Raw genomic sequence first — 23,508 nt, forward strand, 5'->3', positions numbered from 1 at the left:
GGGTTTGAACCTCCAGCCTTCTGGTTAGCAGTCAAATGCCTTAGGCACTATGCCACCGGAGCTCCCATATGTATATATAATGTATTATATATATAGTGGTATAGCAAATTTTTAATTACCAAATAGGAGAGAAAGAAATTCAGGCAGACCAGAGGGACAAGGAGAACCCATGTGTGCATGTGTGTGTGTGTGTGTGTATATATATATACATACACACACAGATACACATTATATACACATATGGGAGCTCTGGTGGCATAGTGCCTAAGGCATTTGACTGCTAACCAAAAGGCTGGCAGTTCAAACCCATCAGCCCCTCCTTGGAAGGAATGTTGGGCAATCTACTTCTGTAGTGATACTGCCTTGGAAACCCAAGGAGAGGTTGCTATGTGTCAGATCTAACTCGACGGCAGTGAGTTTTGTTTTTTTTTTTGTTTTTTTTTTTGTATATATGGACAGATGGATATGTAATCTTTTAATTATCCCAATTCCATAGCACTGAATGCATTGGAGTATTATGTCACATGCCATTTACTCAGCAATTTGAGACCTTATGATTCTACTACCTAATAAAGTAAGTTTAAAATGATAAGTATTAAGAATTGAGACACTAAGAACTGGAAGGACATTGGCAAGATTTCACCTGTGATTAGCTGCTAAGACCTTTACTTGAGGTCTGAGAGCATAGAAGCAGGACCTGTGAGGTCCTTGGTAAACCTCAACTAGAGTAAAGCTTCATTTTTTGCTTTCTTAGCCAAGCTCTTTGTACATTTTAGTTATATTTTAGGGCAAACAGCTCTTGTTCTATTGCCATTTCAGGGGCAATGCACATACAGTACATATGTTCAGCTACTAGAAAGTTAGGCTCACCTCATCAATGATACAGATAATTAATTCTGAAGCTCTAAGTGTATCATAAACTGTGGGTAATGGAAGGTGAAGTCACTAGTTTGATTCAGTCAAAAAAAAAAAAAAAAGACCAATTTGTCTGATGAAATTATCAAACCAGTTTGAAGTGAATAGTCATTGAGATTGGCTGGTCAGACCCTAGTTTATGCTACACACCATGGGAGCGGAGTACCCTAATCAGGGACTACTTTAGGGTCTGAGCTCACCAACTGCTTCTGAAAGACAGTGACTCCAACTGTACAGGCCCCAGAAAATGGGATGAAGTAATAAATGCAGCATCAGGTTAAAAGTGAATCACCTGTGGTTAACTGTGATTGGTGAACTAAAGCTATGATGTATATTACAACTTCTACTAAAGGTACTTTGAGTGATGAAAATAATTCTTCTTTACTGTGTAATGATGCATAGTCCTCCCAAAAAACAAAAACAAAAATGCAACACAGAGAATGTATGAGTGGGCTCCAATAAGAACAAAGGGCACAGAGTGTAGAACCCTGAATGTGTCTTAAAACTGTCATCATTTTTACATACTTGTGGATCAGGCAAATGATTTTCACTCTCCTAAACAAGATCCTCTTAGTATCATTTAAAGATTGCTACCAACTTCCTTATAAAAAACTATTTTTTACAAGGATACTGATGTCACCTAAGAATTTCAAGTTGCCATTCGATTTTCGTGAATTCTTTGTACATATATAAAATATATATTCTCATCTAATATAAATAGGTTAGAAACACTTTTTTGGTTTTTCTTTCAGAGCTCATTTCAGACTGAATATGATAAGGATTAAGATATTCTTACTCTGTCTTCTGAGTTTAAGATCTGTTGGGGTGGGGTCCATGGGAAGCGTAATTTTGATTGCTGTCTATTGATTCCCTTTCAAGTGTATATGGCCCTAAATTTGTCAGCATTAGAATTCCTTGAAACAATGCAATTAAACAGCAACATATTTCTTAACATTCTTAAGACAAGGACTGAAAAATGTAGATTAACAGAAGTTACTGTTTTTATCAACATATTTTCTCTCTTTCCTGCCACCATCACATTTCCCCCATCCTCTTTTTGCTTTAAATGTCTGATGTCAGTTTTGTCCACATGTACATTATGCACATGGCACTGAAGAAACAAAGTAAAAAAACTCTTTTAATTCTGTGCTGCATGCCCAGCGCCACATGCACTGTCTGTTACATGTCGCTTCTTATGAGGTTCATGCTGAGAGTTTCTTTTTAAAGGCAAAGTGTTTCTGAAGGAAAGAGTTCAGGTTGGGCAGATTGTGTTAGAAAAATCTCACTGTCTCCGAGTGGAATTAATATACTGATTATTCTGTGCAGGCTCAAACTGGCAGTGTGTGTGAAAGTTCAAGAGTGTCTGGAAATTGAAATATGGAGGAGAAATCGGGAGAGTGAGCAGAGACAAAGAATTGGAAGTAGGGCTTAAAGTGAAACTAATGGTAACTTTGTAAGGGGAGGGAATTCAAGTATGAACAACCATGCAGTAAAGGGATACTCACTTAAAATATGTTTATGGAATCAGGAAGTCCTGTTTTCCATGGCATAATTTAAGATTGATCTTAAAATTAGTTTGGTTATTGAAAGTGAATGAAAAAATAAAACTAAAGAAATACCATGCCCGTTACATTTTTATTTTCACTTCTTTAAGATCCTTGCCAGTTTCAATTAAGTCATATGAGATGCTTAATCGCTAACATAGAAATTAAAATGGATTGTACTGTTTCTTTGGCCTTTATTAGCCAAGATTTTTTTTTCCTGTTTAATTAAAATTTGAGTTCTGCTCGATCATCAGCACACAATGATTAATTAATTTGTTTACAAATAAGGAATTAAAAGGAAAGAAAACCAAATGCAATCACTCAGCGCTTTCCACATGACAGGGAAATCAAACTTTTTCTCATTGCTTCTCAAGGGAAAGAAATTGGGATGTGAGCATGGAGTTAATGAAGCTTTCAGCCATCCCCTTCCCTCAACTGCCACCTCGGTTTAATCCTCCCCTTCTGCCAAAGACCAGAGGCCCCGCGAGCCCCCGCGGAGTCTTCCCCAGCCAGATGCTCCACACCCAGACTCCCGCTGCCCACGGCTGGCCACCCCCACCCCAGCTTCTGCCTCCAGGTGCCGGGCGCCCACTCGGAGGCTGCGGGTTCCCCGCGGGCACAGGGATGCTCGGCCAAGCTTTGGGGCCGGAGCGTGGAGAAGCAAAGCCGCTGCAAGGTTACAGTGGGCGGGGAGCCTGCGGAGGATGGTGTGGGCCGGCAGGTGCCCATCCCGGAGATGGGAGCTGGAGCTCAGGACTCCTGACAGCGCAGAAAGAGAGTGCGCCTCCGGATGCGCTGCTAGGCCCAGGGCGCTGGGGAACTTACTTCGCTGAGCGCGCTCAGAGGTGGCCCAAGAGCAGGTGCTGATGTGTGGGAGGCACACATTGAACTGGCGAAGATTCAACCTGAAGAAGCACTCTTGCCCGGCATGGGGGTGGGAAATGGCGCTGACAGTTGCGGGGAAGTGGCCTGGCTCGAGGAGCGCTGCGCTTTGTTTGCGCTGTCGGACTAGCTGAGTATCATGGGAGGCTAGTCCCAGGCATGCACAGGCACTCCCTAACTCGGTCAGCTGAGTTTCACTAAAACTCTAAGACTGAAGAAGCCTTTTATTGGCAGCATCTAAGATAGAGAAGAAACAGAAAATTCCCTCCTGTTTGGCAGTTGCTCTTAAGCAGAAAACTTGTCTCTGGGACATGTTAGTTTACAGTGGGTCACCTGCCTCTTCCTCCCATGCATCTCTTAAAATGGTGCTCTGCAGCTTGTGAGGAGAGGGATTGGCAGGATAAGGCTACCTCCAACCACCACCCCCTAAAACATAAAGCACCCTACTGCTTCTGTGTCCTATAGTCCCTCAGTACCTGCTGCAATTTGCTATCAGGGCAGCTGTTTCTACCACCTATGACCCTTGCTTCCCTACCACTATCACCAATGAACTGGCATATAGAAATTAAATGCAGCATGGACGATATAGAATATCTGGGAATTTTTCATCTTTACATCTTGGCACTGTTGCACAAGGGATTCATAGTCTACATAGCAGGACTCACAAGGAGTGGGGGGGGGGGGACATGGCTGGGAAATGTGGCCTATGCTGTGAGGGGTTCAGGGTATAACTCTGAAACCACTGCCAGGCAAGCTATGTGCTGCCTGTTATCTCAGGGAGAAACCCCTACTTCTGTCCGATCATATTGGCCCTGATTTAGCAAAAGGTGCATTTTGTTTGTTTGTTTGTTTTATAAGGAGCATCAGCCAAGGCCTATTGAGAGAGAAAGCATCTGACCCTCTCTGGGACCATCTCAAGCTCTCTGCTTTAAATTCCACCATCTCCCCTACTATCTCAAGGACTGCAAGTCTTGTGCACAGAGATGGTTTCTGCATGGAACACCTAAAAGTTGATTTATGACAGAGAGATGCTGCTAGATTGTCTTATTCCAAAGCCATCAGAATCTTTGTTCTCTTTGCTACCTTCCTGAAGGCCAGAGTGGTTTCATGGGGTCCATGGGGCATTCTGTTTTCTTGTGCCACTTTTTTTAAAAAATAGAGTGAGTAGTGTTGGAAGCTTAGAATCCTTCTCTTGCCACTCCTTAAAATCCAAAATTTGGCAGCCCAAATGCTAAAAATTGACATAGTTTGTTCCTTCTTTCCAATGGTGGCACGTAACTGGGCAGGATCCATCTCTTCGGCTGTTGGCGCCCACTGGAAACCAAATGAGCCCTCCAGCAGGCCTAATCACTCTGATCTGTCATGGATCTACTAGCTGGAAGAGTTATGCCATCATGTTATCCCAACAGTCATCACCGTGTGGAGGACCCCCTTTTACTAAATGATTTATTACTCTTAGCAGAATTCCTTTGGCTGCAGATTTTATTTCTGAGTCACTCTGTTCAGCTCAATTGGTCGCCTTCAGTTACCGTGGCAACCAGCAGATGGGGTTCTTTGACAAGGGTCAGCAGGGAGGCTGCCTTGGTATAGGCTGAAGAGGAGCTAAATAAAAAGCTTTCAATATTGGCATGGCCAGGCGTCGTTATCAAATTACTTGCATTAAAACCTAATTATATGTGCCAATAAGTGCACCATAGTAATTGAATCTGGTAACTTAGCTGCTGTGGGCACCCTCTTATTTCATCACACCTCTGTTACCAATTTGCTACCCTGAGGATGATCAAATACAAGGAAAATAGAGGCAGACCTCACTGTAGCATGGTACTTGATACACCATGGGCTTCTCTAGGACACTCGGTGGGGGTTAGTTTCTGGAGCAATGGAAGGATCTCATCTGGACAGAATCTTCCAGAAAACACAACTCTGGCTGCAGAAACATGGGGATGACAGTTATGTAAGACTCCTTGCATCCTGATGAGTCCATGTCTTAAGACTATGGCTGCTTTAATTGGAAGTAGTATTTATCAAAAGAAAAACAGGTCTGTTAACTGTTCAAGATTAAAGAGAGCTAAAGGGACATATGACATTGAAGTGTAAATGATACTTTCTGGAGATGGGGGGTCGGGGGAAGTGACATCATTGAGTCAATTGATAAAATTGGAATTCAGTAACTTAAGATTATTGTATCTGTTAAATTAACCTAGTTGATAATATACTATGGTTTTATTAGAGAATATATCCTTAGGAAGTACACACTGAAGTATCGAGGGGCAAAGGGCAATGATGTATGCAACTTACTTTAGATAATTCTGAAAAAAAAAAATGTTCTTATATTATACAAAAGGCAAGATAAACAGTATGATAAAGCAAGTGGGGCAAAATGATAACAATAGGTAAATTTGGATAAAGGATATGTGGGTGCCACAGTGCCCTGGTGGTACAGTGGTTAAAGCACTTGGCTGCTAACCAAATCATTGGTAGTTTGAACCCTCCAGCCACTAGGCAGAAGAAAGATATGGCAGTCTGCTTCCATAAAGATTTACAGCCTTGGAAACGCTATGGGGCAGCTCTACTCTATCCTATAGGTTCTTTTTAAGTTGGAATTGACTTGAAGGCAATGGGTTTGGTTTGGTTTTTGTTTGGGTATCCTTTGTACTTTTATTGTTAGCTATTTTAACTTTGAAAATATTTCCAAATAAACAGTTTAATCTGGGAAAGAAAAAACAAACTCACTGCTGTTGAGTGGAATCCAACTCACAGCAACCCCTCCTTGGGTTTCTGAGGCAGTATCTCTCCAGAAGTAGGTTGCCCAATCTTCCTTCTGAGGAGTGGCTGATGGATTTGAACCACCAGCCTTCTGGTTAGCAGTCAAATGCCATAGGTACAGGTGGTGCTTAATTTGAGATTGGGGATGGATACAGTATAAGAATCAGTGTGGGTTTTACTTCTAGTCCTTTTGTATGGCCCTGAGTCAGATTCTTGACCTGTTTACTCCTCTCTGTGGTTTCATGGTGTCAGTTTTCTTGCAAAGTATTACAAGCTCATTGTTGGTCAGGCAGTACTTACAGTTTAAGAAGATTGCAAGGTAGCAGTGCAATAGATATTGCTGTTAGAACAAATGTAAACCCCTGTTTCTGTTTCAAGAAGAAGCATTGTTTTAAGCAGTTGGTCCAGGAGAGAGCCTGGATGACATTGTCAGAGGCCTTATGGGGCCCTGGAGGCTAAAGATGTTGTCTTGGCCATTTGCCCCTCTATTGAGGGCCACCCACTGTGACACTATGGAAGACCACCAGCAACAAGCATTTCTCAAGTTGGTCTTTAGAGCTTCCAATTTCCCAAATGTACATTTTTCACACCTACTGCAATTTGTGCACTGGTCAGTGCTGTTCAAAATGTTGTTTCTGGCCATGGCTAGTCTACTCCTCTGTGACAAGATAAAAACAGAAATTAAGAGTGTTTAGAAACTTTCATAGCAGTTAGACAGTGCTACAGTATTTTGATTGTATTTCACGAAAATTTCAATCTGTAGCAGATTGGAAATTTAGAAACACACCCAAAAACTGGTTCACTTCACTAAGCTAGTGTGGGAAACATTAGTCTAAGGATTCCCTCCTTTTCTCCTACAGCCCCTGCTCTCAGAAAATGATCCCATGAGTTTCCCAGTGTATTCCCTTTCTCAAGGAACTTGCCTTAAATCATTATTTTTCAGTGTGGGATAGAAGACTTTTCAGGCTTTCTAAAAAATGATTTTGAAATGCTGCAAAAACACTGGAAAAAAATGGGTTCTAGAATCAAGAGAAATGGATTTCAGCCCTAGATTTGCTACAGACAGGCTGCATGATCTTGGCCAAGTCACTTGTACTTTCTGGGCCTCAGTTTCACTGAAATGGACTTAGACTGAATGATCCCTAAGATGCCTGTCAGCTCTAATGTGACCTGAGGTTCTTTTGGAGAAAGAAGGAGGACTCTTTCCCCTCATCATCTCTCTAGGCAGCCTAGGCTAATTGAGACTTTGATGGAATAACAAATTAAAGAAGCAGTACAGATGCAAACTCTATGGGGCAATTCTACTCTGTCTCATAGAGTCGCTATGAGTTGGAATCACCTTCACGGCACACAGCAACAATACAGGAGAACTTCAGAATGAATTACTCTTGAAATCATTATGGAATATGGTGGATTTGGGTGAAGAAAATTTAAATGAAAAATCAGCCATTGAAACTGTCCTAAATTTCTGAGTGAGGATAACTGGCTAGAATGTGTTCCAGATTCCTAAGCAGATTGCTTATTCTTGATAATTCTATATGACCATATTAATGAGATGGAATGATAAAAAAAAAATGCAGCAGCAATTTTTAAGTGTTGGAAGAAAGTATACCACTTTAAATTAATATGATTTATTCACCAAAATTAATTGCCTAGAGCAGTAACTAGAATAATTGGGTTTTCATAACCTTAAACTTGGGACAGCTAAGTGCAATGTTATGACTATATAACTGGCAATATTTGAAGACAGGAACATAGTGGAATTCTGTAAAGTCCTAGTATTGTAGGAATTTGGAGTTAGATAAGAACTTAGTCATCTTCTAGTCTAGGGGATGGAAATTTTTTTCTGTAAAGGGCCAGGTAATAAACATTTTAGTCTTTGCAGCCCATATGGTTTCTGTCACAACTACTCAACTCTGCCACTACAGTGCAAAAGTAGCCATAGACCATACATAAATAAATGGGTGTGGCAGTTCCAATAAAATTATATTTGTGGATGCTGAAAGTTGACTTTCACATAATGTTCACATGTCACAAAATATTATTCTTACTTTGATTTTTTTTTATCCATTTAAAAATGTAAAAACTATTCTTAACTTTCAGTTTGTACAAAAGCAGGCAGTGGGCCAGATTTGGTCTATGGGCTTAAATTTGTCAACACTTGTTCTAATTTATCCTCTCCTTTTACTTGTGAGGGAACTGAGATTCAGAGCCATCATATGTTTGTTTTTGGCCTCCTAACTGATGCCAAAACATTTTAGGAGCCAACTAGTGGAGGTTTCATTTAGATGGTTGGCTGTTTCGATAGTCAAAGTTAGAGTGAAACAAAAATTACTCTCCAGAAGAACTCATTTTTTCTGTGTGGTTAATATTATGCCTTCTGATACATCAGATAATACACACAAGCATTCATCAGGATCGCCCATAAAACTAAAAAACCGAACTCACTGCCATCGAGTCAATTCTGACTCATGGTGTCCCCCATTGGACTCCAAAGGCTGTAAATCTTTACAAAGTAGATTGCTTCATCTTCCTCCCATGGAATGGCTGGTAGGTTTGAACCACTGACCTTCTGGTTAGCAACCAAATGTCTTGCCCTCTATACCACCAGAACTCCTAGAAGGCCCATAGTTGGGCCCTTATTTCCAGAGTTTCTGATTCAGTAGGTCTGGAGGTATTATTTTCTTGGTTTTATAAATGGAGAACCTGTCTCCATTAGCCCTTGTCAAAGGTAGAAGAGCCAGTGAGGACATTGAACCCATGTCTTCTTTTTCCAAGGCTTGCACTCCTGCAGTTATTCTGGGATTCTGTAAATTAAATGGCAAATTTTATTAGCATACTTAAAATTATTTAATATATATGTGCTGCTTTTTGAGGAACAAAGATATTATATGTTAAAGTGTATTTTATTATGGGAGCTCTGGTGGCATAGTGTCTAAGGCATTTTACTGCTAACCAGAAGGCTGGCAGTTCAAACCCATCAGCCACTCCTCAGAAGGAAGACGGGCAATCTACTTCCGTAGAGATACTGCCTTGGAAACCCAAGGAGGGGTCATTATGAGTCAAATAGACTTGACAACAGTGAGTTTGTTTGTTTGTTTATTGTATTTTACATAAAATTGCAGGTCTTATGTTTAGTACAGGCATCCCTCAGCAATATTGCAGGTTCCATTCCAGACCACTGCAATATAAAGCAAGTATCAAATAAATCAAATCATATGCTGTTTTTGGTTTCCCAGAGCATATAAAAGTTATGTTTACATTATACTGTAGTCTATTAAGTATACAATAGCATTACAAATGCTGCAATGAAAGAATTAGCAAAGAACAAGGCTCCAGGAATTGATGGAATAACCATTGAGATATTTCAACAAACGGATGCCCCATTGGAGGCACTCACTCAGTTATGTCAAGAGATTTGGAAGACAGCTACCTGGCCAACTGACTGGAAGAGATCCATATTTGTACCCATTCCAAAGAAAGGTGATCCCACAGATTGTGTAAATTATAGAACAATATCTTTAATATTGCACGCAAGTAAGATCTTACTGAAGATAATTCAAAAATGGTTGCAGCAGTATATTGACAGAGAACTTCCAGAGGTGCAAGCTGGATTCAGAAGAGGTTGTGGAACAAGGGATATCATAGCTGTTGTCAGATGGATCTTGGCTCAAGGCAAAGAATACCAGAAAGATGTTCACTTGTGTTTTATTGACTATGCAGTCATTTGATTGTGTGGATCATGACAAATTATGGATAACATTGAGAAGAATGGGAATTCCCGAACACTTGATTATACTCATGAGGAACCTGTACCTCAACCAGGAGGCTCTCATTCGAACGGAACAAGGGGACACTGCATGGTTTAAAATCAGGAAGGGAGTGTGTCAGGGTTGTATCCTTTCCCCATACTTATTCAATCTATATGCTGAGCAAATAATCTGAGAAGCTGGACTATATGAAGAAAAACGTGGCATCAGGATTGGAGGAAGAATCATTAACAACCTGAGATACACAGACGATACAACTTTGCTTGCTGAAAGTGAGGATGACTTGAGGCACTTACTGATGAAGGTTGAATAATACAGTCTGCAGTATGGATTACGTCTCAATATAAAGAAAACAAAAATCCTCAGAACTGGACCAATGAGCAGCATCACAATAAATGGAAGGAAGAGTGAGGTCGTCAAAGAATTCACGTTGCTTGGTTCTACAATTGATGCCAGTGGAAGCAGCAGTCAGGACATTAGACGACGTGTAGCATTGGGAAAGTCAATCACAAAGGAACTGTTTCAAGTGCTGAGGAGCAAGGATGTCTCCTTGAGGACTAAGGTGGGCCTGACACAAACCATGATATTTCCAATCGCCTCTTATACATGTGAGAGCTGGACAATGAATAAGGAAGGCCAAAGAAGAGTTGATGCTTTTGAGTTGTGGTGCTGGCGAAGAATGCTGAAAGTACCATGGACTGCTAAAAGAACTAATGGATTTGTCCTGGAGGAAGTACACCCGAAATGTTCCTTGGAAGCAAGAATGGAAAGACTTCATCTTACCCACTTTGGTCATGTTGTCAGAAGGAACCATTCCCTGGAGAAGGATGTCATGCTTGGTAGGGTGGAGGGTCGACAAAAGAGGGGGAGGCCTTCAATGAGATGGATTGACACAGTGGCTGTGATGATAGGCTCAAGTATAGCAGGAATCATGGAGCTGGTGCAGGATCGGGCAGTGTTTCGTTCTGCTATGCATGGAGTTGCTATGAGTCGGAAATGACTTGATGGCACCTAACAACAACAATAACAAACCTTGGAAGTAGAAGTAGATTTCCTCATTGTCCTTCTGCAAAGCAGCTGGTGGATTTGAACTTCCAGCTTTCTGGTTAGCATTCAAATGCCTTAGGCACTGCACCACCAGAGCTCCATTTTAGAGGGTACGGCTAAGGCATTTGACTACTAACCAGAAGGCTGGGGGTTCAAACCCACCACTGCTCCTCAGAAGGAAGGTTGGGCAATCTACTTCCATAGTGATACCACCTCAGAAACCCAAGGAAGGGTAACTATGAGTCAGATCCTACTTGACGGCAGTGCGTTGCATTGCATTTAAGGCATTTGACTGCTAACCAGAAGGCTGGTAGTTCAAACATACCAGCCACGCCTTGGAAGGAAGACTAGGCAATCTACTTCCATAGAAATACCACCTCAGAAACCCAAGGAGGGGTTTCTATGAGTCAGGACCAACTTGACAGCAGTTTGGTGTGTTTTGTTTTTTATTAGGAGTAGTAGAAAGGGGCAATCTACTTCCGTAGTGATAACTGCTTCGGAAACCCAAGGAAGGGTCGCTATGAGTCAGGTTCACTCATAACAACAACATAACAGCACATAACAACAACAACAACAACAGTAGAAAAACAAGTGCATAGTTTACAGTAAAAACATTTGCACCTTTTAAACCCATCTATTGGTTGACAGATTTCTTCATTTCCATGAAGAGGCCCCTACTTCCAGGGAAATTATGGATCTAAGCGTTTTAAAAAGACTTTTCTAAGAAGGGGAAGGAAAAGTATTGCTGTAGCCAGAGTGACCACAAGAAAGGACCCTGGTCTGAAACCTTTTTAAGACAAAAGACATTATGTCCCTAAAAACAATCAACCAACCAAAACAATATCCAGCTCCCAGGTGAAATGACTGAGTGAAACTAAAACCTCTAATTAAGAAAAAATGCGTGCATGAAGCTGCTGGGCCCCTCAGGAGAGAATGGGGCTGGGCTGGAGAAGCAGCGAAGGGTGCTGGCCTGTGGTGATTGTGCTAGGTTCACAAGTGTTCATTTGATTATTATACCTCATAACTTATTTACACACTGCATATATTTTGTATGTATCACATACAACATAATAAAATTCAAATATATGTACTCACTTGCTTTCACAGTATTCATAGCAAATGAGTGTCTGAAGCAGAGGACCAGAGCTGGCAGCTTGCACTGCTTCTGTTTTGCATAAGATATTTTCCCCAGCCCACTGAGATCTATAAAGTTGTTTTGTATTTCACCACTTGCTCCATCTCATCTTGAAGTCTTGTGTATTTAAAAAAAGAAAAAAAAAAAAAAAAACCCACTGGTTCTGATCACACTTGTGGGGTGTGGCTGAGAAGATCACTGTTGGACCAATAGAGAGCTGCTTGCCCCCCCCCCCAAGAGTCCTCTGCATGTTGTGTTCCCATGGTAAGCACTGCCCCTTCCACTCCTGTAGTTCCTGGCATGCCTAAGCACAGAAGACCCCGTGCTGACCACTAGGCCAGAGTGGTTACAGCTGCTCCTCCCCCAAAAGTCACCAGTTCTACCCTAGAAGTGCCAACTATGTACCTGTAGATCCTTAAGGAAATGGTCCCTGAGCCCTTGGTTAGGATGTGGCAACCAACATTAACCTGGGTTACAAAGTGGCCTAGAAAGGTCCTTTCTCGTGGACGGGCTGGCTCTGTGAAGGTAAAAGGAGTACCAGGTTCTTCATGGGAGAATGGAGATCTCCTACCCTGTCAGGGCCTGGCCTGGGCACAGCTCCTGGAGCATCATGACATCACAGTGCAGATAACCAGTGTGTTCTGGGGTCTCTGGTAAGACATAGGCCTTGGGAAAGAAGGGTCTTGATTAGGATTTGAGCTCTAAAAAGGATGGTGCTGTCTCTCCTCTTTGTGTGGAAGCCTGTGTGGTGTGCATACTGCTTGGAGTCTTTTCCACAGCAGGGGCTGCTGCCTCCACAGACTTAACATAAGTTAAATGGCTCTCCTGGCTGACAGCAGTCCACTCTCACAATCAGTCACTTAATGCCTGTAGACAAATGGCTAAAAATAAGACACCCAAACAGAACAAGTAATTGTGGCCTGTCAAAATGACAATTAAGACCTGAAACTTGAAAAGAACTCCCCAGCCCTGTGAAGATCAAGAGGAGTAACATTCCAGGTAGAGGGAAGGGCAATTCAAAGGTCTCAAGGTAGGAGGAGCAGAAGGCTTCCAGCAGTGGTGGTGGGGCGGGGGTTGTTGGGGGCACGGGCAGAGTTGAGCAGAACCAGACCTTCCCTGGGTGGAAAAAGAGGTGTGGTCCCTGGAAAGGTTCACTCAGAGTGGCTGTGGCCACAGAACCTGTGCCTCACCTCAGCTTGGCAGCTGTGTTCCTGGCCCTAGCCAGTGCCCTCATCTCCCCCATGACAGCTCTCCACTGCCACCCCACTGCATTCCCTCTTTTCTCTCAGCAAACAACCATGCCCTCTACCTGGGTTGCCCAACCTACCAGCCACGAGGGGTGCTGGCGGGTTTGAACCACCAGTCTTCTGGTGAGCAGTCAAATGCCTTAGGCACTATGCCACCAGAGCTCCTGGGAGAAAATATAGGCTACTGAATGTGAGCTCCCTCAGCTGCTTGCCACTGTGTCTGCCTGCTTCCTGCCTGAAAGAGGAGGCTCCCAGTTTTCTGCTCAAGGTGCCTTCCTTCCATCCATCCGTCCTCTGCCTTGAGATTTCCCTTTCTTCTCTAGGATTTCCTTCCCTGGGCTCAAGTCCCTCCCATCCACTGCTCCCCTACCCACCTTCCCTCAGCCAAGCCCTTCTGTCTCCCTTCTTCCCTCCTCTTGCTTAAGCCTCTGCTCCCACCTCCCTGCAGAGCTCTGGCAGATGCCACCCAGTGCCTGCCTCTTCAGTCATCCCACCATGAAGCAGCATTTCACACAAACTGGATGCTCCTTCTTGAGAGTCTGGCCTTCCTTGACCTCCAAGTTCTTCTCCCTTGGGTTTCCTCCTACCTTCTTTCATCTTCCCCAGTATCTTGCTGGCTTCTTGTCCTCTTTTCACTGTTGCTATTCTCCAAGGCTCTGTACTTGCCCCTCTTCTCTTTCACTCCAGCAACATTTCTTAGCCAGTAGATTGTGGGAGATCTGGATATCTGTATAGCAAACTTCCCCAATTGTAAATCTTTACCAAACTTTCCTGGGAGAAACTTGAATGGCTTAATTCTTCTGCAGATAGAGCCCCAACTCTGTCTCATCCTCAGTTCCAATCTACTTAACTGCTTTGTGGGCATCACTACCTGTGTCACACAGGTGCCTCAGATTCATCTTAACCAAAACTCCTCCCCTTTACTCCAAGCCAGTGCCTCTTCTTGTCCTCTTGGTCAATGACACCATCATTGTCTTCAGGATAAAGGCCATATATGTCAGTTTGGCTTACAAAGCTTTGTTCAGTTCAGTGTTACCTTCCTCTGAGCAGCTCTCAGCCTCTAGTCTCACTACAGGCCCAGCTCATAGCTCCCAGACACTCCCATTCAATTGCATTACTGCCTCCCTTATGGTACTGTCCTGCCCCTGGCCCCTGACAGAGCAACACCCACTTGTCTCTTCACATCCCAGTTTACTAGAAGAGTGACTAGTCATTTATCTTACCTATGCCTCAGTTTTTTGATACCTTAGTTAAAAAAAAATAAAATAATAATAAGTCACCTCATATGCATGTGAAAGATAGACAATGAATAAGGAAGAGCAAAGAAGAGTTGATACTTTTGAGTTGTGGTGTGGCACAACTCAAATCCTGAAAGTGTCATGGACTTCTAGAAGAACTAACAAATCTGTCCTGGAAGAAGTACAGCAGGAATGCTCCTTGGAAGCGAGAATGGCCAGACTTCATTTCACCTACTTTGGTCATGTTGTCAGAAGGGACCATTCCCTGGAGAAGGATATCAGGCTTGGTAAAGTGGAGGGTCAGCCAAAGATGGGAAGGCCCTCAATGAGATGGATTGACACAGTGGCTGGGCTCAAGTATAGCAAGGATTGTGAGGCTGATGCAGGACTGGGCAGTGTTTTGTTTTGTTGGATGTAGGGTCACTATGAGTTGGAGCTGACTCAAGGCACCTAACAACAACGAACCTCAGTTTATTCATCCTTAAAATGGGGATAATAGTTCCTGCCTGGATTGGATTGTTGTGACCACTAAGAAAGTTAATAAATAATAAGCATTGTCACAGTGCCTGGCATGTAATAAACACTCAGTAGATGCCATTATTATTATCATGATGAGCTATACCTTAAGTAGACCCTTTCTGGACCTCCTGCCTGCCTGCCTTAGTGACCACTTGCCTTTCTGTCCTCAGAATATCCTGTTGAATTCAGCACTTATTTGTTTCTAAATCTCTCACTAATAGTCCCTAAGGGCAGGTACTGTTTGTCATTCTTGATGTATTCCCAGTATTGAGAGATGTTTATTAACGCAGGCTGGTCAGCTTGCTGAGTTAATTCCATGAATTAATTAACCACTAATAATGGTTAAAAACACAGGATTTGAATCCAAGCTTTACCACTTACTTGCTGTGTGACTTTGCACAAGTTAATTTAAGCGTTTAGCCTCAGTTTTCTTATCCGTAAAATGGAATGATAATACTAGCACCTACCTGATAGGATTCTAGAGGAATTTTAATTAGATAATCAGTGTAATGGGATAAGCCCAGGGGCTCAGCAAATGTTAACAGGGGTGGTAGTTACAGTGGTGGTAGCTGCAGCTGTGGTTGGCTGAAGAACTTAAAAGGATATCTTAAAAATGAGAGCAATAACTAATAAGAGATTATGTGTCTGTAGGTCACCTTAAGAAATCTCTTCTAATTAATGGTAATGAAACACTCTTCAACAGAGTATAGTCTGGGTCATGCACTGTTTGTGGGTGGGCTTTTCCAAAAATAGCATTTTAATTAAAATAATATTTTTTTTATAATCTTCATAATCTTCATAATATTGTTGTTGTTGTTAGATGCCCTGAGTCACCTCTGACTCACAGCGACCCTGTGTACAGTAGAACAAAACACCGCCTGCTTCCGCTCCATCCTCACAATCCTTGTGCTTGAGCCCATCTTTGTAGCCACTGTGTCAATCCATCTTGTTGAGGGTCTTCTCCTTTTTTGCTGACCCTGTACTTTACCAAGCATGATATCCTCTGGGGAATGGTCCCTTCCGACAACATGACTAAAGTAGGTGAGACGAAGTCTGGCCATTCTCCTAAGGAGCATTCCAGCTGCACTTCTTCCAGGACAGATTTGTTTGTTCTTCTGGCAGTCCAGAATGTTCACCATTCTTCACCAACACCAAAATCCAAAGACATCAGTTCTTCTTCAGTCTTCCCTATTCATTGTCCAACTTCCACATCCATAAGGTGATTGAATATATCATGGCTTGGGTTAGGCTCACCTTAGTCTTCAAAGTGACAATTTTGCTTTTTAACACTTTACAGAGGTCCCTTGCAGCAAATTTACCCAATGCAATACAATGTCTGATTTCTTGACTGCTGCTTCCATTGTTGTTGATTGTGCATCCAAGTATAATAAAATCCTTGACAACTTTCAATCTTTTCTCCATTTATCATGATGTTGCTTACTGGTCCAGTTGTGAGGATATTTATTTTATGTTGAGGTGTAATCCATACTGAAGACTGTAGTATTCGATCTTCATCAGTAAGTGCTTCAAATCTTCTTCACTGTCAGCAAGCAAAGTTGTGTTACCTGCATATCGCAGGTTGTTAATGAGTAGTCCTCCAATCCTGATGCCATGTTCTTCTTCATGTAATCCAGTTTCTCAGATTATTTGCTCAGCATATAGATTGAATAAGTGTGGTGAAACAGCCTGGACACACACGCTTCCTGATTTAAACCATGCATTATCCCATTGTTCTGTTTGAACAACAGCCTCCTGGGCTGTGTAACGATTCCTCATGAGCACAGTTAAGTGTTCTGGGATTTCCATTCTTTGCCATGTTATCTATAATTTGTTATGATCCATAGTCAAATGCCTTTGCATAGTCAATAAAACACAGGTAAACATCTTTCCGGTATTCTTTGCTTTCAACCAAGATCCATCTGACATCAGCAATGATATTCCTCATTCCACATCCTCTTCTAAATCCAGCTTGAATTTCTGGAAGTTCCCTGTCAATATACTGCTGCAACCATTTTTTAATTCTCTTCAGCAAAATTTTACTTGGAAGTTTGCTGTTATCTGAGATCTGTTTTAGTCTCCTTTGTTGTTTTACAAATGTAGGTCTGGTTTTGTTGTTGTTTTTACCTTTTCCAGGCTGTGACTGATTTCATTGCTGCATGTGGAATGACTGACCCCCAAAAAACAAAGGTGCATGATTTTTAAAGGGAGGAAAATAAAGAAGAACTGCTTGGAGTGTTTGTGTTAGGGTAGAAATGAGTGCATTAGAGACTAAAATGTAAAAAGCATTTGGTTTGCGCAAGGCTGCATCCTACAGTTGGAGCCCTGACTCCATTTGGAGCCTTGACATAAATGCAGATGCAGTTTTGAGTTCTCGATGTTACTTTCCCAATGCTCCTGACCTGACCAATCCAGGAAAATCCAGGGAAAGGCAGTTTCCCTCAGGAAGAGTAGATTAACTAGTGCTTAGACAGAGGACTATTGAGCTCTCGTAGTGCTATGGCTAAGGCATTGTGCTGCTAACCAAAACGTCAGTGGTTTGAACCCACCAGGCACTCAGTGGCAGAAAGATGAGGTGATCTGCTTCTGTAAAGTTTTATGGAACCCTATGGAGGTTGCTAAGGAGCTCTGGTGGTTCAGTGCCTAAGGCATTTGACTGCTAACCAGAAGGTTAGTAGTTTAAACCTACCATTCACTCCGAGGAAGGAAGATGAGGCAATCTACTTCTGTAAAGATTTATTGCCTTGGAAACCCCATGGGGGTTGCTATGACCTGGAATCAACTCGATGACAGTGGGTTTACACAGAGGACTAGGGAACTTTCCTGGGCTTATCCTTCTTAGAACAAAAAAAATCATTTTGATATAGGGCAATTCCTATTCTTCTTCCTTTTTTGGTTTATTGGACCAAAGAAAACCCTCCTGACTGTTGTTACTGAAAACTTACACCAATGATTATTTGAAAAACAATCACAATAATTCAGTAGATTTTTAGCAAATCTATGGAAAGGTGACGCTTTTACTGACTTGAAATTTTTATATATACTGTTGGCTTTGTGCTGTTTGTCAGACTCAAGACAGACATTGTTCTAATGACTTATCTAGCTGTTTCCCACCTTTGTTTTTTCTTTGCTGCATATGCTGAATAAAATCTCTTTTCTTCACTACTGTAACTTTGTGGTAATTTTCTCCTAGGACATGAGTCAACTGTATATATATCCTTAGCTCCTCAGCTGGGATGAGGGTGAGGGTGAGGGTATTGGCCTCCCAGAGGGAAGGGAGGTGGGAAGGCCAATTTTCTCCCAGGGCCCACCTCAGCAGGGCTTGATGCTTGCACAGGGACTGTGGCAATGGCTTCCTGCTTTGATTCCGACTCACACTGAAGACTTGATGCAGCCATTTGGGCAGGACCTAGCCCTCAGGTATCTGCTGCAGGGGGCCAACGCCCACAGTTTACAAAGCATGGCCTGTCAAATGAGCTCCTTCTAGGTTCTGAGGACACCATAGGAGCAAAGCCTCTGCAGGAATGGGAGCCATTTCAGGCAGCCAGCCCACAGTGGGCTGTTTGTGCTGCTGAAGCAGCTTTGTTTCTGCTGATGGCTCAGGATCGAGCAGCATCCCCTTTTCCAGAGCCCAGAACCGCATACTGACCTCACCAGCCCGTAGGCCTGCTATCTCATTGATCAAAGCCCAGGCAAGGCCCCACAGGTACCACATGGAGAACAACCACTTGGAAGTCCTTCTTGCCACTGAAACTTAATGGTGGCATTTATTTATTCCATGTTTCTGTTCACTTCTTTTGAACAAGGCTGAAGCCAGTGGGCTTTGTTGTCCTCAGTAGCTGTTATACCTGTGACTCTTCCCCAGCTCCACCTCCACTTGGTTGGAAGGAAAAGTCACCTAAGGGTCTAGAGAGAGTTATTGCTGCCTGTCTGATTTAAATGTTCAAATGCTAGATTAGTCAGCTTCTCAAGGAAAAAAGACTGTTTTCATCATCTCTGCATCTTCAATGGTTACACTCCAGTGCTCCAACAGAGTAGGTGCTCAAGTAAATATAGTCTGCATAGGTCATATGTCAGAGCATATGGCAGTGGGCCAGCCGGCAGATGTGCTACTTAACCATCCTGCCCACTTGAGCAGGCTCTTGGATGTTGGCATTCCCCCTCCCATCCTCCAGGCTGTTGGCCAGGGCTTCTCTCCCAGGTATAGCCACCCAGCAGTGGTGACTCAGAAGCCAGTACCAGAGAAGCTGCTGTTTGACCTGCCCCCAGTGTGGTGGTCTGGAGACCACACTCTTGGGTAAAGTCGGCCTCACATAACAAGCATGACTGAGGTGATTGTCTTTCCAGAGTGGGGATGCCCATAACATCACCAGAAGGAAACATTTCTCCTCCTTCAAGATCAAAGGAAGGACAGCTGGGCAGTGTGTGTGTGGGGGGAGGGGCAGGGGTTACTATCATTCTTACAATACAGAGCCAGGAATAACTCACAATTGGATAGCAGACCTTTGCTGTTCTTAGCTCCATCTGATCCAGGGACCTGGAAAGTTGGGCAAAGAATGCAGCCCAGCCTGGGGTTGAGCGAACCCGGCCCTGAACAGTTACAGACACAGGACGAGAACTAACCTATGTCCTTAGTACCTGCAGCTCTTTACAGACAAGCAGGAAAGCAGGATACAAGTTGGCACCATGGAACCATGGGAGGTGGGCAGGCCAAGGCCTCAGCTTGAAGGGATGGGACGGGCAGTTCGAGCATGCACAGTGCTGAGGCTTTGCTCCCAGCTGCAAGTTTCTCCTGTTCCCCCACCCCCTCACCCTGCAAATGACTAAAAGTAGCAGAATGCTGGCTGTGATTGAGAAGGGAGCCATAGTGTTCAGAGGAGGGGACAGGGATGAGGGATGGAGTGGCAGGAAGGACTGCCTGCTGTGGCAATTAGAACAACCAAACCCACTGTCATCAGTTGATTCCAACTCATAGCGACTCCCATAGGGTTTCCAAGGCTATAAATATTTACGAAAGCTGACTGCCTCATCTTTCTCCCTCGGAGCGGCTGGTGGGCTTAAGCCACCAACCAAAAGGTTGACCAAACGGTTATCAGCCTAATGCCTTAATCACAGAGCTCCTAATTGGAACAAAGACTCCAGCAAAATGATCCAAGTTGAGAAGGGTGGGTAGTGGCTGGTGGTAGGTGCAGTACTGGCAATGTAGATCATACTTTGCAGAAGAGACTGAAGAGAGCATGAGTAAAGTAACTGGAATACTGTTAGGTGTCCCAGAATGCAGTTGTGCCTGTCCCCAGATGCTGTAAGCCAACTTGCCTCCACCCTGAGATTAAATCTGTGGCCTTGTAAATGTCAAGTTGTGCTTGGAGCCCACCAAAACTGCAGCTGCAAGAGAACTTGAGCGCAGCCTAAGGCCAGAGTCTGTGAAGTCCCTGACTTGATGCTGGGCATGCAGCTGGAGTTTGAAATGCACCCTGAAACGTGAAAACATAGGTTACCCTGTCAGTGCTTTTAATCAGAGATGGTTGTGAGGAAGGGCATACGCCATTTTACTTCTTTTCCAGAATAGTCTGGGTAGTTGTTCAGCTCTGAATTTAATCCAAAGCCACATGTCCACGTGTGCATGTGCTGCTGGCCACCAGAAGCTGTCTATGGACAAATGAGGATAATAGTTTGAGTGAATTAGCAAGTCTGGAGAGGAGAGCCCATCAGCAGAATGACAAATTTAGGATCTTAAAGACATCTGGTCAGCTATGCTGCAGCACATGATTGAGTGATTAATAATGGAAAACCCTTACTTCAGTGTTTCCATCATCCCTTGCCCACTTCCCCAGCCTGGGCAGGCCGTCTGCTCAGCCAGTGAGAGGCCTTTCCAGCTGAACACTGGAGGCATGTAGGCTCTCATCTCTGACCTCTGCTTGTGAGCTTTTGGTTTTGGGTTTTCCTCTACTAATTCAACTTATCTGTGCATTTTTCTAGTTGATAACTCATTGAGAATGCTCCCAGTTCCCTTCCATGTTTGAGACCAGTCCATTCAATTTCACAAGTGCTTACCAAGGGCCCACTACTCCCAAACCTTGCACCTCAGGGCCACCCTGGGCTTCCAGCTGCTTACACTTTGGAATCATAGTTTATTACACATAGCAAGGGAAAGTGTTTAAAGGGCTTATGTCTGCCAGCATCCCCTCCCACCTGTGGGAAGTCTGTGGGCCCCTCTTTCATTCTGTGGTGGGTTTCTCTCCAGGCTAAGGCAGCTGGACAAGCACAGCCAGGCCACCGCCCAGCAGCTGGTGCAGCTCCTCAACAAGCAGAACCAGCTCCTTCTGGAGAGACAGAGCCTGTCAGAGGAGGTGGAACACCTGAGATCCCAGGTACTGTACAATCCCATCATCAGGTGTAGTTCTTAGGGTGGAGTCGGCCCACCAGAGGACACACTGGGGTCTGGAGATGGATCCTAAGGCACTTGACTGCTAACCAGAAGGCTGGTAGTTGAAACCTACCAGCCACTCCACAGAAGGAAGATAGGGCAATCTAGTTCTGTAAAGATTTACTGTCTCGGAAACCCAAGGGGGCTCGCTATGAGTTGGAATCGACTCGATGGCAGTGAGTTTGGTTTGGTTTTGGTAAAGTGTATGAAGATGAGCCCCCTACGTGGGAAAGCACTCAAAATACACAGTGGCTGCAACAATGGACTCATAGAGTTACCATGAGTTGGAGCTAACTCAATGGCTGTTATCAACTGTAACAAAACAAGAGAAGGAGAAGAGGCCATGCCCATGAGTCAGCAAACCAGGCTGAGCACTGAGCTTCCCTGTGCAGGCTGCACTGTGGAGGGTGGGAGAGTGGGGGAGGAGGAGAGGACTGCAAAGTCAGGGCAGGCTTTTGGTAGGAGGTAGGCCTTGAAGTGCCCTTGAAGGATGCATAGGATTTGAATTGGTTGAGGAAAGTGGTGTTTCTAAGCAGGGAGTCTTCATGAATGGGCTGCAGAGGAATGCTGTTCTAAACTAGCTTATAATCAGGTTGATATTTTGAGTGCTTGCAGACTGGCTAATCCCTTGTTACATTTATGATGTCCATTAACCCTTTCCCTTTGATCAAGCATGCAAGGTTGGTATTATTGTCTCTATTTTACAGATAGGTAAGCTGAGGCTCAAACAAATGTATACAGCTATTAAGTAGGGAACCTGCAAATGAAATCTAAGCCTAACTCCACTGCCCAGGCTTTTGCTGTTCAGGTTAGACCTAGGGCCACCAGCAGGGATAATGGAGGGAAGAAAGTGTCCAGGTGAGTTTAAGAGTATGGAATTAAAATGCATAAACGAAAGTGGGGGAGGTCTTCAACGAGATGGATTGATATGGTGGCTGCAATGATGAGCTCAAGTATAGCAGGAATTGTGGGGCTGGCGTGGGATCGGGCAGTGTTTCGTTCTGCTGTGCATGGGGTCGCTATGAGTCGGAAACGACTCGACGGCACTTAACAACAACAACAACATGCTAAACTGCTCTATTCCTGCCAGAAAGGCTGTGCTTTTGGCCCTAGCAAGTGATCTGTTAGGATAACGAGGGGGTCCATGGGCTGGCTATGACATTGGCCTTTAATTAGGATTCTACCCAGGTGCTCCTGAATGCCTACAGACTTCACGCAGAAAGCACTTGGGATGATTAATTGGAAAAATGTGTCTGGAAATGAAAATGATGAGAAATTGTCCATCTCATTCTTCTTTCAAAATCACCACACGCTGACTGGATATTGGGTTATGGGATATGGGATATAGGAACTTCTAAATACTGACTTCTCCCTCCCCTCCTCAACCTAGCCCACCAAATCTCTCTGCAAAGTGCACATTCATTCCACAGATAGTAACTGAGCACCTCTTGGGTGCCAGACACTAGCTCAGGGCTGAGGAGGTGGTCCACCCGGGCACTTTCTCCTCTGATGGTTCTGAAACTGCCCCCAGGGAAAAGTGCAATGCATGCCACTCCATCTACACCACAGACCATGCACCCACAGTCCTCCAGGACACTTGTGAAAGGACTAAGTAAATAAACATGACTTCCAGGGCTCCCCCTCACATACACTGAGTCAGCATTTCTGGGAGCAGGGCCTGTGAATCTACATTTTAACAAGCTTCTTGGGAAATTCTGGAAGACACTTGGATTTGAGAACCTCTGAAGCGTTTGGAGCCAGAGAAAGCAGAGAGTGATTTGAGATTCTGTCATTGTTGTGAGACCCTGGGAAAGTCACTTAGGTCTCTTCTAAGCCTCAGTTTTCTACATGTGTATAACCTAACACAAAGGGAATTTGGAAGTGTTAAATGAATGTAGCTGTGTGGTGCTTGGCAGGACTTTGTAGGCCAAAGACATGTCAGGGTTCTTTTCCTCTCTCCTCTCCTATAATTTGTCCTGGGGGAGAAGCAGAGGACAGGGCAGAGGCCCTTTGGAGCCAGT

At 43.7% G+C, this 23,508-nt stretch overlaps 1 protein-coding gene across 1 annotated transcript in view; it reads left to right on the plus strand.

The window, feature by feature from the left end:
* Positions 1-21,467, plus strand: part of SDCCAG8 (SHH signaling and ciliogenesis regulator SDCCAG8) — a 352,265-nt gene extending 330,798 nt beyond the window's left edge. Inside the window, exon 17 of the mRNA XM_007949144.2 lies at positions 21,305-21,467. Within this exon, the coding sequence (XP_007947335.2) occupies positions 21,305-21,467 (163 nt within the window). The remainder of the gene's footprint in view (positions 1-21,304) is intronic.
* The last annotated feature ends 2,041 nt before the right edge of the window (positions 21,468-23,508 follow it).

The sequence above is a fragment of the Orycteropus afer genome, unplaced genomic scaffold, assembly GCF_000298275.1.
Source record: "Orycteropus afer afer isolate SDZICR_OR568_19922 unplaced genomic scaffold, OryAfe1.0 scaffold00239, whole genome shotgun sequence".
Taxonomy (NCBI): Eukaryota; Metazoa; Chordata; class Mammalia; order Tubulidentata; family Orycteropodidae; genus Orycteropus; species Orycteropus afer.